Raw genomic sequence first — 13,345 nt, forward strand, 5'->3', positions numbered from 1 at the left:
GCGTGTAGAAACTTTGCATGCATGTTCATGAACCTAAATAAGAGAAATCCAGGTATAATTGTATTTCAGACAGACTGAAAAAAGAAATGATAGCTCACTTTTACCATATGTGGCTGACAACATATTTTCTGTATTGAAATAAGTGAGGAAAAGCTCATTTTTTAGTTTCATAGTGTAGTAAAAAAAAAAAAAAAAAAAAACTAAAATAACAAAATATAACCAAGAAATGTTATTATTTTAGGTCTGTACAGTTACCTTAGATCAGTGTTTCCCAAACCTATCCTGAAGGACCCCCAGCACTGCACATTTTGTATGTCGCCCTTATCTGACACACCTACTTCATGTCTTGCAGTCTCTACTAATGAGTTGATGAGTTGAATCAGGTATGTTAGATGAGGGAGACATGCAAAATGTGCAGTGGTGGGGGGTCCCCAGGACAGGTTTGAGAACCACTGTGTTAGATGACGGAGACATACAAAATGTGCAGTGCTGGGGGTCCTCCAGGACAGGTTTGGGAACCATTGCCTTAGAATAGATCATTAAAATATGCAGGTCAAATTGACCTGTGAACATCACGAATATAATAGCAATTTTGTGAGTAGCCTCACAAAACACATCAGTGTTGAAATTTTGCATGCATGTTCATGACCCTAAATGAGAAAACGTCACAAAATTTCAAGAAAAAAACAAACAAACAAAAAATTTTTTTACTGATATTTCCGACAACTCAAAAATTAAAATGGGTCAAATTCACCCGCAACAGTACATAAGGGTTGATATGAAAATTGAACATCTAATGTTAAAATGTATGTTTTAAATCTAAACTTCTCCCTTTATGACCCAGTTCATGACATTTTATTTCTGTATTTATTTGAAAATTAAAAGAGAGGTTTCATTCTTGTTCAACTTCTGTATTGTTCAACTGGTCAAGGTTGATATGGGATATTGATATGGAATAGAAAGTTATTAGTAATAAGCAATGCAATACTTTTTAGAGAGATTAATTAGTACAGTAATCTAATTGCACTGTTTAATATGTAATTAGCTAGTAGTTGGTAATTAATTACTTGTTTAGAGTAACTTACCCAACACTGTGCATGTCACTTTTGATAGTGCATTATCTGTATGGGATGAATTAATAAATTAAATTAAATTAAATTCTAAATGTGTCTTTGGTGGATCCAAAATGGTCAATATTCATATTCATGCATTTTATTCATATTTATGTTAATCATTTATGGCTTATGATTTATCAATATTACTTTTGATTTCATATATTCATGTACTCCTAATCCATATATTAATCCTCATCATATTTTCAAGTATTTACTTTTTATTGTACCCTTATGGTTATTCTTATTTTATATTTAAGAGTATGTATGCTTGCTATATTCAATTGTATGTTTGCTATATTCAATTGTTCTTTAAAGTGTTCCAATGTGACAGGTCATGTTAAAATATGTCTGTTATTATTTCTGCTGACATGTAATAATGTAAGATTTGCAAAATTCCCTTAAGTGGGTCAAAACAACCCCTATATCTATTTTTGACACTTGACCAGTCTATGACATAATGGGTAAATCCATTTGACCTTTTCTCATTAGAACAAAACATCAGTTTGAGTGGGATGTAAATTTCCCTATATGCTTATGGTATAAAATGGAGTCGTTGATAGTTTAGCTTTTTTCCTTTGCTTTGCTTCCCTTTGCCTTTCCGCCTCTCCTCTTCTATCTCTCATTTCATTCTGCAAATGTCTTGATCTTCATCTATTAGATACAATACTCTGGATTTTACAATACTTTAAATTTTATTATTAACTATTAATTACTTAATGTGAATTTGTTTGTTTCTATAATTTCTAATTAATAAATTTGTTATTACTTTGTTATAAATTTAATCTCTGGCATAATCATTGCTGGACTGCCTGGATCTCATTTTCTTAATCAAGTTTTTGCATCAGTTTTTAAACTAAAAAAAAAAGCTTGGAAAACAAATCTTTAAGGGAAGATTAATTTGGCTGTTTTTGTTTTTCTATTTTCATTTAAAAGCAACATAATTTAAACTACATCCAAATAATTAGCAACAAAGCACATGAGCGTAAATCACACGATATTCGCCTTTTAATCACTATTTTACACTTAGTATAGCATGTGTTTGCATGTATTTTCAATTGGAAAACACTAGAATGCGCTGTTTTCCATTCATCTAACAAAGAAGGCATTAAAGATCAACAGTCCTACCATATACAGTAGGTACAGGTATGTATCACTTTCAGCTAATCAGAAACTCCAGTATGTTTCATAAAGCAACAGCATTTTTTAACGTAGGTGAATTCATATGGGATGAAGCCCGCCCCGCCCCACAACGCGACCCATACGGAGGCAGGCGCTTCCATGGACGCGCGTGACGTCACGTCACAATGGAGCGTGGACTTCATCCCGGGAGTTGAGGCTGATCAACATCCGGGACACCGGGTCTGAGTTCATGTGAATGCCTACACACTTTACCGACTGACTGCACGGGCAGCGAGCAACGGAGGTGAGTTTTATCTCTATGATGTTCGCTATGGCTTTTAAGTTGGATTTGAGTGTGTTTGGTTCATTTGAACAAAGCGTACTGGGATAATTGTTAGATTTAGCAAATACGTCCAGATAGCATTGCGGAGGAAAACATAGGAACTCATTTCCAGCATAAGTGTATTGTTGTTGTGTACTGTATGTTCATTCGCGTGATTTTTTGATTCTATGACTGATGCATGGACTGATGCATCATTGATGCGTTGATTGGCTCACCTCTGTGATCAGCTGATGGTCAAGGCTGCTTTATATCATCGCAAGGAAGGCATCTCATTGCATCTTTTTAGTCTATGTATGTAGGAGCATTCATAAGGCCTTTACTTTAGAAATACATCTGTTTCCTGGTTACTCAAAACTCATTTACCTTGCAAATGTTGGTTCTGTGCTTGTGTAAGGAATTCAAATGTTTAACCCAAGGCAAACTTTCACTTCCAGACTATTGTATTATTGAACTGTGTTGTTTTTATTCATCTGAATGATTAGAAAAGCTTTAATACATCCATGGAAGGTGATTAGTAAGTTGCCTTAACAGTAAATTGCTCCTGCTGTGTCACAAGAAGTTGTAAATGCCCTTTGCTCCTTGGGAACTTTCACATGCTACTTGTCCCATATTGGTTGGACAGTCACTCACCTGTCATTGTCTAAGGAATGGATCATTTAAGAACAGCTGACAGAAAGCACATATGTTGTTAAGCTCTGTCTGTTTGTCCATTATAATGAAAGAAATATGAGAGGGTCCAGGGACACACAAACATTGTGTTTTTCAAACCGTCTGACCACAATGACACACCTACAGGTGCGGCTGCCATTGAGTCATGACTCACCTCGCTTGACATTCGAAAGACATTTCTGTCAGTTATATCATAAATGAGTCTATAAGCTTGTAATTACATTGGAAAGTTTCACAGATATAGGTTGTACATATTTAAATGGCTAATGATATTAAGAATTGGACTGATCATTGGACTGAGTCATTGGATTTAAAGGATAAGTCCACTTTCAAAATAAAATTTTCCTGATAATTTACTTACCCCCATGGATATCATCCAAGATATCCATGTCCTTCTTTCTTCAGTCGAAAATAAATTAAGGTTTTTGATGAAAACATTCCAGGATTATTCTCCTTATAGTGGACTTCAATGGCCCCCAAACAGTTGAAGGTCAAAATTACAGTTTCAGTGCAGCTTCAAAGGGCTTTAAACGATACCAGACCAGGAATAAGGGTCTTATCTAGTGAAATGATTTTCGAAAAAATGTAAATGTATATGCTTTATATAAACAAATGATCGCCTTCCAAGTGGTTCCGCCAAAACCACACTTTTGTATTCTTCAAAAAGCTTACACTGTATGTCCTACGCCTTCCCTATTCTACTTATGGAACGAACGCGGCGCCAGTTCCATTTTTTCAGTAAGTAGAATAGGGAAAGACATGGACATCTTGGATGATATGGGGATGAGTAAATTATCAGGAAAATTTTATTTGAAATTGAACTAATCCTTTAATGTTATGTGCTGGATAGAAACCAGATAATCTTTTTAATCAGATCCACGTCACAATATGGAATTACATTGTGACTTTAAAGAAATAGTTCACAGCAAAATAAATGTTTTGGAGTTACAGTAGAGGGGGAAAAATGTGGTTAAATGTGGCTAAAATTTCTCGTAAAATCGTAATTCTAATATCAGAACATGTTGAAGTGTTTTATGAATTGATAGAATTATTTATAAAATTTAAAGTGGACACTCTACATTGTTGACCCACAAGTGTGACACTTGACCAGTGATGATAGGACCTTTGCTATTATGACCTTACCTTGTACTATTGACATCTATTATTCATTTTTGACAGTATTCAAATATATCCACCCAATAGGTAGAGGATAACCATAGCAACTCGACATTACATGCTACTGTCCTACAGAGTGGTGTCATATTTTAAATGACAAGCTTTTGTACATCTGTACACACTGTACACACCTTTACTGATGCCTCAGGGTTCACTGTAAACTGAGGTATGTGCAGTATGTGTCTTATATTCATTAGGACTCTAATACAACCCACACAAGACATTTCATTGCATTACTTTCGTCTCATGCTGAACAGTGGATCCGTTCCTTGTTGGCGATCTACAACGTAGGCAGCATTTTAAGGCATCACAGACATGCAGCCTACATAAAGGAAAAGGTAGGCAGCATAATTGCACTGCCTTCTAAGATACCTTGTTTTTGGCTAAATTTTAGGTTGCATTGCATGTATAATTTGTGGAGGAGACAATCCCAGAATGCATTGTCACAAGATCTGTGTCAAAAAACAACAAAAAAAAAAAATCAAAGATGGCAATGTGAGAGTATATGCCAAACATAGTACTTTGACTTCAATCCAAAAAGGTAAATTTTGGTCTCATCAGACCATAGCACCTTCCAGGTGTGTTTTTGCATAGCGCAAACGAGACTATGACACTTTTTCAGGAAAGGATTCTTTCTTTCAGTGCTGTGTTTGTGAAAAGCAAACACAGCATAGAACACACCATACCAACTGAGAAGCATGGTGGTGGCAGTATTTGGTTGTGGGGGTGTTTCTTCAGCAGGGCCTGGGCGATTGGTCAGGATTGAAGGGAAAATGGATGCTGCCAAGTACATCGAAATTCTTGATGAAAACCTGCGTCCCTCTGCTAGATGGCTGAAGATGGGCAGGTCATTCACCTTCCAACACAACAATGATCCTAAATAGAGTTGTCAAAAGTACCAACTACAGTGCCTGCATCAATCATTGTAGCCTATTACAGACATATCCGATGAGCGTGTCAACACAATGGCCAATCAGAGGTGTTTACCAATCTGCACTCAAAGCATCACATTTTTAAAATTTCAGTACCGATAGGTACCGAAGTTGGTACTTTTGACAACTCTAATCCTAAACATACCGTCAAAAGAACACCACAATGGGTTAAGGATAGGAAGGTGAATGTCCTTGAGTGACCAAGTCAAAGCCCTGACTTAAATCTAATAGAAAATCTATGGATGGACTTGCTGAGAGCAGTTCATTGCCACTCACCACAGAATTTGACTGAACTTGGGCAATTCTGCAAGGAAGAATGGGCAAATATTCCCCAGTCTAGGTGTGCAAAGCTAGTACAGACATATCCAAAAAGATTTAATGGCTGTAATTAAAGCAAAAGGTGGTTCTACGAAGTATTAAATCAGGGGACTGATGACTTTTTCAACCCTGTTATTCTAGTTTTTCCGTTTTTTTAACCCCTTGGGTCGGCGGTCACGCCGGCGTGACACCGCGTTTTTTTCTAACCAGTGTGAAAGAGACTCAAAATACTCCGTCAGTGTTGCACATACAATTAAGAGCAATACACCATTTTAATCTGTGTAATATCTTCTTTTATTTGTGTACACTCAGAGTAAAAACAAAATGTTGTGCTTTTTGCAAAATAAAGAAAACTAACTTAATTTTCAGAAGTGTTGCTTTTTCTTTCATTACTTTGTTGTTGTAAGGCAAAAATTGTAAATAAAGCTGGGAAAGGTATTTCATTTCAATGTAAATAATTTAATGTAAACAAAAAAAAAACCTGTATTTACTGTGTATTTTTAATGCTGCGTCCCAATTCGCATACTATCCGTCCTAAATAGTATTCGAAAAAAGAATTAGTATGTCCCAAATCGTAGTATGTTGAAATGAGTATTCCAAAGATACCCGGATGGTCTACTTTTTCCAGTTAGAATTTGAATGTGGACGAGGATTCGATTAGAACTACAAATACGAATAAAAAGTGTTAAAAAACTACAAACATGACGGACATGCGAGGTCCCACGGTTAAGCAGAGTAGTTAAGATAAAGGGGCTTGAATGATTAATAATCAGTATCCAACCTGACGAAAAGATATTTATTAAATGTTATCCACATTATATTTCATCTGCAACAGCATTGTGAACTTTTATAATGATGCGTTTGGTCATTAACTTTTAAATGCATCATTATGCAAAGATGAGGAGAGTTCTCTGCATGAAAGACCCATGACTGGCAGATAAACGTCCGACTACATTTCTCTCCAAAATGGTAGGAAATTAAATTTAATTGAATGTGGAGGATTTTAACTGTGACAAGATGATTGACAGGGCAATTTAAACAGTTACAGGTTGCGTAACTAAGCGACAGAACGTCCGTTAAAGATGCAGTTATGACGAGGTAGTATGTCCCAAAGCTTGCATACTCTTCTGCTACACACTCAAAAGTATGTACTTTTTCTTTACAAAAACGGTACATACTTTTAGGATGTAGTATAAGTAGGCGAATTGGGATGCAGCATTAGAGTTTTTTGTTTGTGCTTAGTATTTTGCCTAGCAGTATGCTAATATCTATTGAAATCATCACTGTGTCTAAATATACCTACTTGGCTATTTCCGTGCTATATATAGTATGTGAAAAACAATACACAAAAAGAGTAGTATGTGAATCCCAGATTAATTACTAGTTCTGCCAAGATTCTCCACATTTGATGGATACTTTACTAGTTGTGAATGGAATTAAAGCTGGTAGGTCACATGACTGTGACAACATGGCAAATGTAGTGCATCCGAATTTCTATCGTGCAACCCATAGTCATACTATTTAGAAGATACTTTTTTAATGGTCACAGTGTAAGTTTCAAACCAAATGTAGTATGCATTTTCGAATGCAGCTCATTTGTAAAACAAGCCTCTAGTATGTTTATTGTGTCATACAGACAGAGTTGCTGCCTATGCAGAGTTCCAAATTGGTCACTTATGAGGTCCCATTTCAGTTTCTGCCTACTGCCGCATAGGCTGTGTTCTAAATCACAGCATTATTAAGTTTTGGAACAGACACTGTGTGTGAAAAGCTTTGTGTTATGCGGAGTCACCCAACTCACTTTTCAACTCATCATCCAAAATCAGGTACCACATAAGTGTTTATGAAATGTTAAATATGTTCTGACAGGAGCATGAGACTGACATTGCTGCATCACTTACTAGGATAATTGTTGCATGCAACTTGTTCACAAAGTGAAGACCTACTGTATGATTCGCTGGAACAGGTCCACATTAATGACAGCAGTGTTTGTGTGTCTCGTCAGGCCTTTGTGTGTTCATCCAGAAATGTTCATGTGAGTTCAGGTTGCATGTTTGACCTTTCTATTGGCAAACAGGTTGTGTCACTTCAGATTGTTGAGGTTTATAAGAGCTTTATATTCTTTCAAGTTCATGTTTTCTATACAGAAAATATAATTAATAACCATTCTTTGTCAAAACTCTAGTATTTGAGAACTGCTTGTCTGTCACCTTACAGTGTAGAAACCTCTGCCACTGATTAACTTTTTTTACCAGTGCTGTCACACCATGGTCATGTCTTTTACATTAGCCTGAGATTTTGACCTGTGATCACACTAAATAGTCAATCTTTAAGCTGGTGTTAAAATCACCAAATACTTCAGCTCAGATTGAACTAATATGGAAGCTGAAAGAAAGTTGAATAATGTGCGTTGTGTTGAGTGTATCATAATGAGCTGCACCTGCTCTGTTGTCATTGTGTGAGAACAGCCGACTACACCTACACCAACCTTCATATGCAGTAGTGACAACCTAAGATACTTTTGTGTTCAGTCTAGTAAGTAGTTCTGTATCTGATGTTAATACATAAACTAAATTAAAATATGCAAAAGATATATACATTTAATATGTTTTTCTTTAAGATTCTTAGGTGAAAATAAAATATATATAATATAATGTAATAATATAATATAAAAAAAAAATCACAAAACTCTGCTTCTAAGATTTATAGTTTTTTTTTTTTTTTTTTGGAGAAACATATTTTAGTCATTATTAATATTAAAATATGCAAAAGCCATACATATAATAATGTATAATTTTTTACATATAAAAATGTTTCTTTACCATATTTAGGTAAAGAATATGTGAAATATAATATAATATAATGTAATAACAAAACTGCTTCTAAGATAATAGAACTATGAAACATATTTTAGGCACTATTAATGTATATCACTATTAATATTAAAAAATATGCAAAAGCTGTACATATTAATATCTCTTTTTCTTTGCCATTCATAAGTGAAAAAATAATATAATTAAAATAAATCACAAAACTCTACTTCTTTCTATAGTTTGTTTGTTGGAGAAATATAATTTAGGCACAATAATGTGTAGCACTATTAATATTAAAAATAGTGGAAAAAAATATTCCCACTATTTTTAATATTAATACATTATTGTGCCTAAATTATATTTCTCCAACAAACAAACTATAGATAGATATAATATAAATTTAAAATTTATATATATATATATATATATATATATATATATATATATATATATATATATATATATATATATATATATATAGTCAGCCAACATTGTGGCAATTTCTTTCCATTTTAATGTAATAATTAGTGTAATATTTCAATTTCAGTAAACATTTTGTTAGTAGTTTAATGTTACCTTTAGATGTCTTTAAGTCCGCTCTGATGAGCACTAAACAGTTGCTAGACTTTTTTTATTTCTGGCTTTTTTGTGCTGTCAACATGCAGTGCTCTCATGATCTCATGCGCTGTGACAGTGAGCCCTCAGTCCTCTGCCAGCTCTCTTTCAACAATCCAGATTTGTGTGGTGTGGACGAAGAGTGGGCCTGGAGTGGAATAACTCAAAGTCAACACAAAACTTTCTGCTGCTGAAATGTCAGTTCATAGCAGCTATTACTTCCCTTGTTTTCTGTCTTTCTCTTTTCTTGTGGCCTTATGATGCTTTCTGGTCTTTTGTAGCATGATCTTAAATCTGTGTCAGTTTGTTTACAGATCATAATGGCCATGTTGGAGTCATAAAAGAATGAGTTATAGTGATTTTAAATGTATGTCTTGTCTCAGGAGTAGACGTGCCAATATTCGGTAATGTGATATATATCACGATAATGAATATGCACAATATTGTTATCGTGGGCACTTCAAAATACCGTAAATAATAATTTATTACTAATTATTAAAATTGTTATAATGCATTTAAGAATACTTTCCCCATCAGCCGCATAAAATGCAAAGGGACACGCGCTCAGATGTAAACAAGCCCAACGTGCGTGAGCGGATGCACATGGCGGAACGAGTGAAGGAGACGTGCTAAATGAAAGTGCATGTTCACTCTCTGACAGCAGAGGGTGCTGATGGAACAGCAGAAGTGCAGCGGTTACCCTGAAAACCCTGCAAAAAAAGCAACTGCGCTAGTGAAGTTTTTAAAATGCTTCAAACAGCCATTCGTTTTTTTGTAATCACAATGTTGTTCATCTCAGCATCAAATACTTAATACTTAAAGACTTAATAGGCTATTTAATTTCAAACTTAAACATTTTTTATATTTTAATCTGGACTACAACATGCCCTAATGATTAGAAATGTTCTGATTATTTATTGTTCAGTAACACTTAGTGACATAAGGCTTCATTAGTTAAAGGTGCCATCGAATGAAAAATTGAATTTACCTTGGCATAGATGAATAACAAGAGTTCAGTACATGGAAATGACATACAGTGAGTCTCAAACTCCATTGTTTCCTCCTTCTTATATAAATCTCATTTGTTTAAAAGACCTCCGAAGAACAGGCGAATCTCAACATAACACCGACTGTTACGTAACAGTCGGGGTGTACGCCCCCAATATTTGGATATACCAGCCCATATTCTAGGCATTAGATAAGGGCAAAACATCTGGATGAGCACAGCTGAATCACCAGACTAGGTAAGCAAGCAAGGATAATAGCGAAAAATGGCAGATGGAGCAATAATAACTGACATGATCCATGATTAGGCCTGGGACGGTATTGAATTTTTCTTACCGCGGTTGAAAAGCAATAAATTCCCGCGGTATTGCGGTAAACCGCAACCCGCAACCCCCCCCCCCCCTTTAACTTTCGCACACACACGGGAGGCAAACGAATATAAGGAACAGGTTTATTTCACTTTTTTTTTTTTACATTTAGAACATGAACATTTAGAACAGAAATGGAATGATGTCTGAAATAAAAATTCTGCAAAACGAAATAATAGGCGAGGTTACCCTAGCCTTCATATTTTTTGGGGGCGATATCAGATCTGATCGCAATTCACAACAGAGATCTGAAGATAGAGCATCATAAAGACAAACAAACACATTTTTATTTATCGTATTGATCAGTAATAGATATTAATTTGCATGTTTATTTTCCATATTTTTATCTTCAGATTAGGCTACAGTCGTCGTCATCAAACAATCACTTAAACTATAACGACTTTTGCGCACACAGAGGCTAAGGCAATTGAGCATAAGGAACACATTTATTTAACATTTATTTCACATTTAGAATAAGAACATTTAGAACAGAAATTATGTCTGAAAAAAAAGTGCTGGCAAAACGAAAGGCGCTATGGTTTACATCCCAGCCTTCATATTTTTTGCTAGAAAAACTAGCATGTTCACTTTGTCAGGTTTAAGGGAGGCCCTGAAAGACGTAACGACGTTACCTGCAGCACTGAACACACGTTCTGAGGGAATGCTTGTAGCGCAAATGGTCATATATTTTCGGGCTACTTTGGAAAGCAGAGGGAATCGGACACTATTGTCCCGCCACCAGACAAGAGGGTCTGCGTGGGAATCCAGGGCTTCCTCCTGCAAATACCTTCTGATCTCTGTGTCTACACGAATTCTCTTGGGGTCGGAGTAGATGTTTTTTCTTTTTTTTTCCCAAGTAAGTCAGCCAGATTCGGTTTTTTGGGAGGGTTGGGTGCACTTGCTCCCTTTCCATCACCGTCATCACGCTGCTCTTCGGGGACATTCATCATCTCCTGCATGAGCTCATCCTTCACCTCGTCAGAAATGTCAATGTCCTTATACCTAGGGTCGACAAACGCGGTCTTTGCCAATAGCTGTTGAGTTGAGGGTGCACTGTATTTTTCCATCAAAACGGCAGACATTTTTTCTTTCAGGTTGCGCGTCAATTGGGTGTCCTCCTCAGCGGGGAGCAGCAGATCCTCGGTGACTAGCTGCAGCACCGGTTTCAAAGAGGATGCAGTCACTGCTCGCTCAGAAGACAGTGCATCCGTGAAATCGGCAACTTTTTTCAGGGCTGCATTCACCGATTCCATGACCTCCATGTCCTGCCACGTCGGAATTAGGTGTTGTGTGCGCCGGTCATCCAAAACCCTCCGAATGGCAGGGCCTTGTTCAAGAATGCGCGCAATCATTTTTTGCTTTGTTCCCCACCTGGTGGGGCAATCCTGTGAACAAATTAAAACACATTTAGGATAGACTTTGCTTTAACATTATTTAAATTTACATATTTTTATATTACTTATATAATATATGAATTATATTTAATATGATTTATATTTTATATTACATATTTGTACATGTTTAGCTATATTAATATTTATATAGATATTACGTGTGCGCTTTTTTGTCTCAGTGGTTAATGAAGGCTATTTAACGAAGGCATATAGAGTAGGCCTAATATAAATATGTAGACATATAGGCTAAATTAATATAAATATTTAAAAATCTATAATATATATAAATATTATTTATATTATATATTTTTACATATTTATATTTATTTAGCCTATATCTCGTGTGCGCTTTGGTCTCAGTGTGGTTCAAGGCTATAATTTAACGAATGCTATTTAATTTAACAAAGTGTCACACTGCCGTGATTGTAAGCCTGGATATCTTTTTCGATGGCCTTTTAATGAAAATGGAATTTCAGAATCACATACTTAAATGTTTAATTGCCTACAATAGATTATTTATTGATTATATTGAATTAAATCTCGCAGGCCTAGCCTATTTGTAGTCAATCTTTCCAAAAACAGAGTTGGAAGAGAGTTCAAACTTACCAGTACTAAGGAGTGCTGAGGCAGGTCCAGCTCAGTTTGTTCTTTCTGAAGCCGTTGCTTCTTTTGCCAGCTATGGGAGAAAGCGTTCACAAGCGTTCGACACAAACCCATGGCCCGGGCAGTGCGTTCTTTTTCTGCGTTCATGGAGTTAGTGACGGCTAAATGGAGGTTGTGGCCGAAGCATGGTAGCCATCCCCATCCAAGTTTTCTCACCGCAGCCACAATGTTTGCTCCGTTATCACTAGTGACACAAGCCAACCTCTTCTCATCCAGAGACCATTCTTTAAGAGCTGATCGCAGAGCCTCGGAGAGGTTATCACTTGTGTGACTTTCTGGCATGAAGGATGTCTCCAAACACCTTGACTTCAGCTCCCAGTTGGTGTTCAGGTAATGAACTGTCACGCTCATATAGGGCATCATGTTAACGCTTGACCACATATCTGTTGTGATAGAAAATGGTCAGCGTCCTTTAACTCGCGTGTCAAACTGTCCTTCATTTTCATATACTTCTCTGGTACTGCCTTTTTTGAAAAGTATTTTCTGTCAGGGGGGACATATTGTTTGTCGAAGGCCAGTAGCATCGCCTTAAAGGCTGGTTTCTCGACTAAGTTAAATGGCAACTTTTCCTCCAATAGGAGGCGAGTCACACTATCCGTCAGGGTTCGCCACTGATGGCTGTCGCGTTGGTACTTAGTCCCTTTAGCAAACGAGTCTGCGATGCCCAGCTGTCGTCCCTGGCCTGAGGTTGTGGGCCGATCTTCAGACGAAGCACTTGTTGTGCTCCCAAGGGCAGCAAATGTTGCCGGATGATGGATTCGAAGATGCGTCCTCAGGTTGGACGTATTTGAACGTGATACCGGAATCTTTTTGTA

The 13,345-nt window shown here is 36.4% G+C and overlaps 2 protein-coding genes across 10 annotated transcripts in view; one reads left to right on the forward strand and one right to left on the reverse strand.

Moving 5' to 3' along the window:
* The first annotated feature begins 2,335 nt into the window (after nt 1-2,335).
* The window catches only part of myo6a (myosin VIa), a 71,545-nt gene continuing 60,535 nt past the window's right edge, over nt 2,336-13,345 (forward strand). For 2 of the 9 annotated variants that reach the window (XM_048206189.1, XM_048206186.1), the window contains exon 1: nt 2,337-2,538. The gene's annotated coding sequence lies outside the window, so the exon portion shown is untranslated. Of the gene's footprint in view, nt 2,539-13,345 lie in introns of all 9 variants that reach the window. The other 7 variants (XM_048206188.1, XM_048206190.1, XM_048206191.1 and 4 more) reach the window with 5 other exon arrangements.
* LOC125278734 (zinc finger BED domain-containing protein 4-like) lies at nt 11,277-12,922 on the reverse strand. The gene is made up of 2 exons (XM_048208079.1): nt 12,474-12,922; nt 11,277-11,858 (listed from the first exon to the last, which is right to left on the reverse strand). The coding sequence occupies exons 1-2, from the start codon at nt 12,909-12,911 to the stop codon at nt 11,277-11,279; spliced, it is 1,020 nt and encodes a 339-aa protein (XP_048064036.1). The 5' UTR covers nt 12,912-12,922.

This window comes from Megalobrama amblycephala, linkage group LG11 (assembly GCF_018812025.1).
Source record: "Megalobrama amblycephala isolate DHTTF-2021 linkage group LG11, ASM1881202v1, whole genome shotgun sequence".
Taxonomy (NCBI): domain Eukaryota; kingdom Metazoa; phylum Chordata; class Actinopteri; order Cypriniformes; family Xenocyprididae; genus Megalobrama; species Megalobrama amblycephala.

What these genes read in the sequence shown, in the direction of transcription:
- LOC125278734 (XM_048208079.1), bottom strand. Translation starts at nt 12,911, where the DNA reads ATGTGGTCAAGCGTTAACATGATGCCCTATATGAGCGTGACAGTTCAT. An exon ending in CTCAGCACTCCTTAGTACTG is followed by an intron (nt 11,859 to 12,473) that starts GTAAGTTTGAAC and finishes ATTTGTTCACAG; the next exon opens with GATTGCCCCACCAGGTGGGG.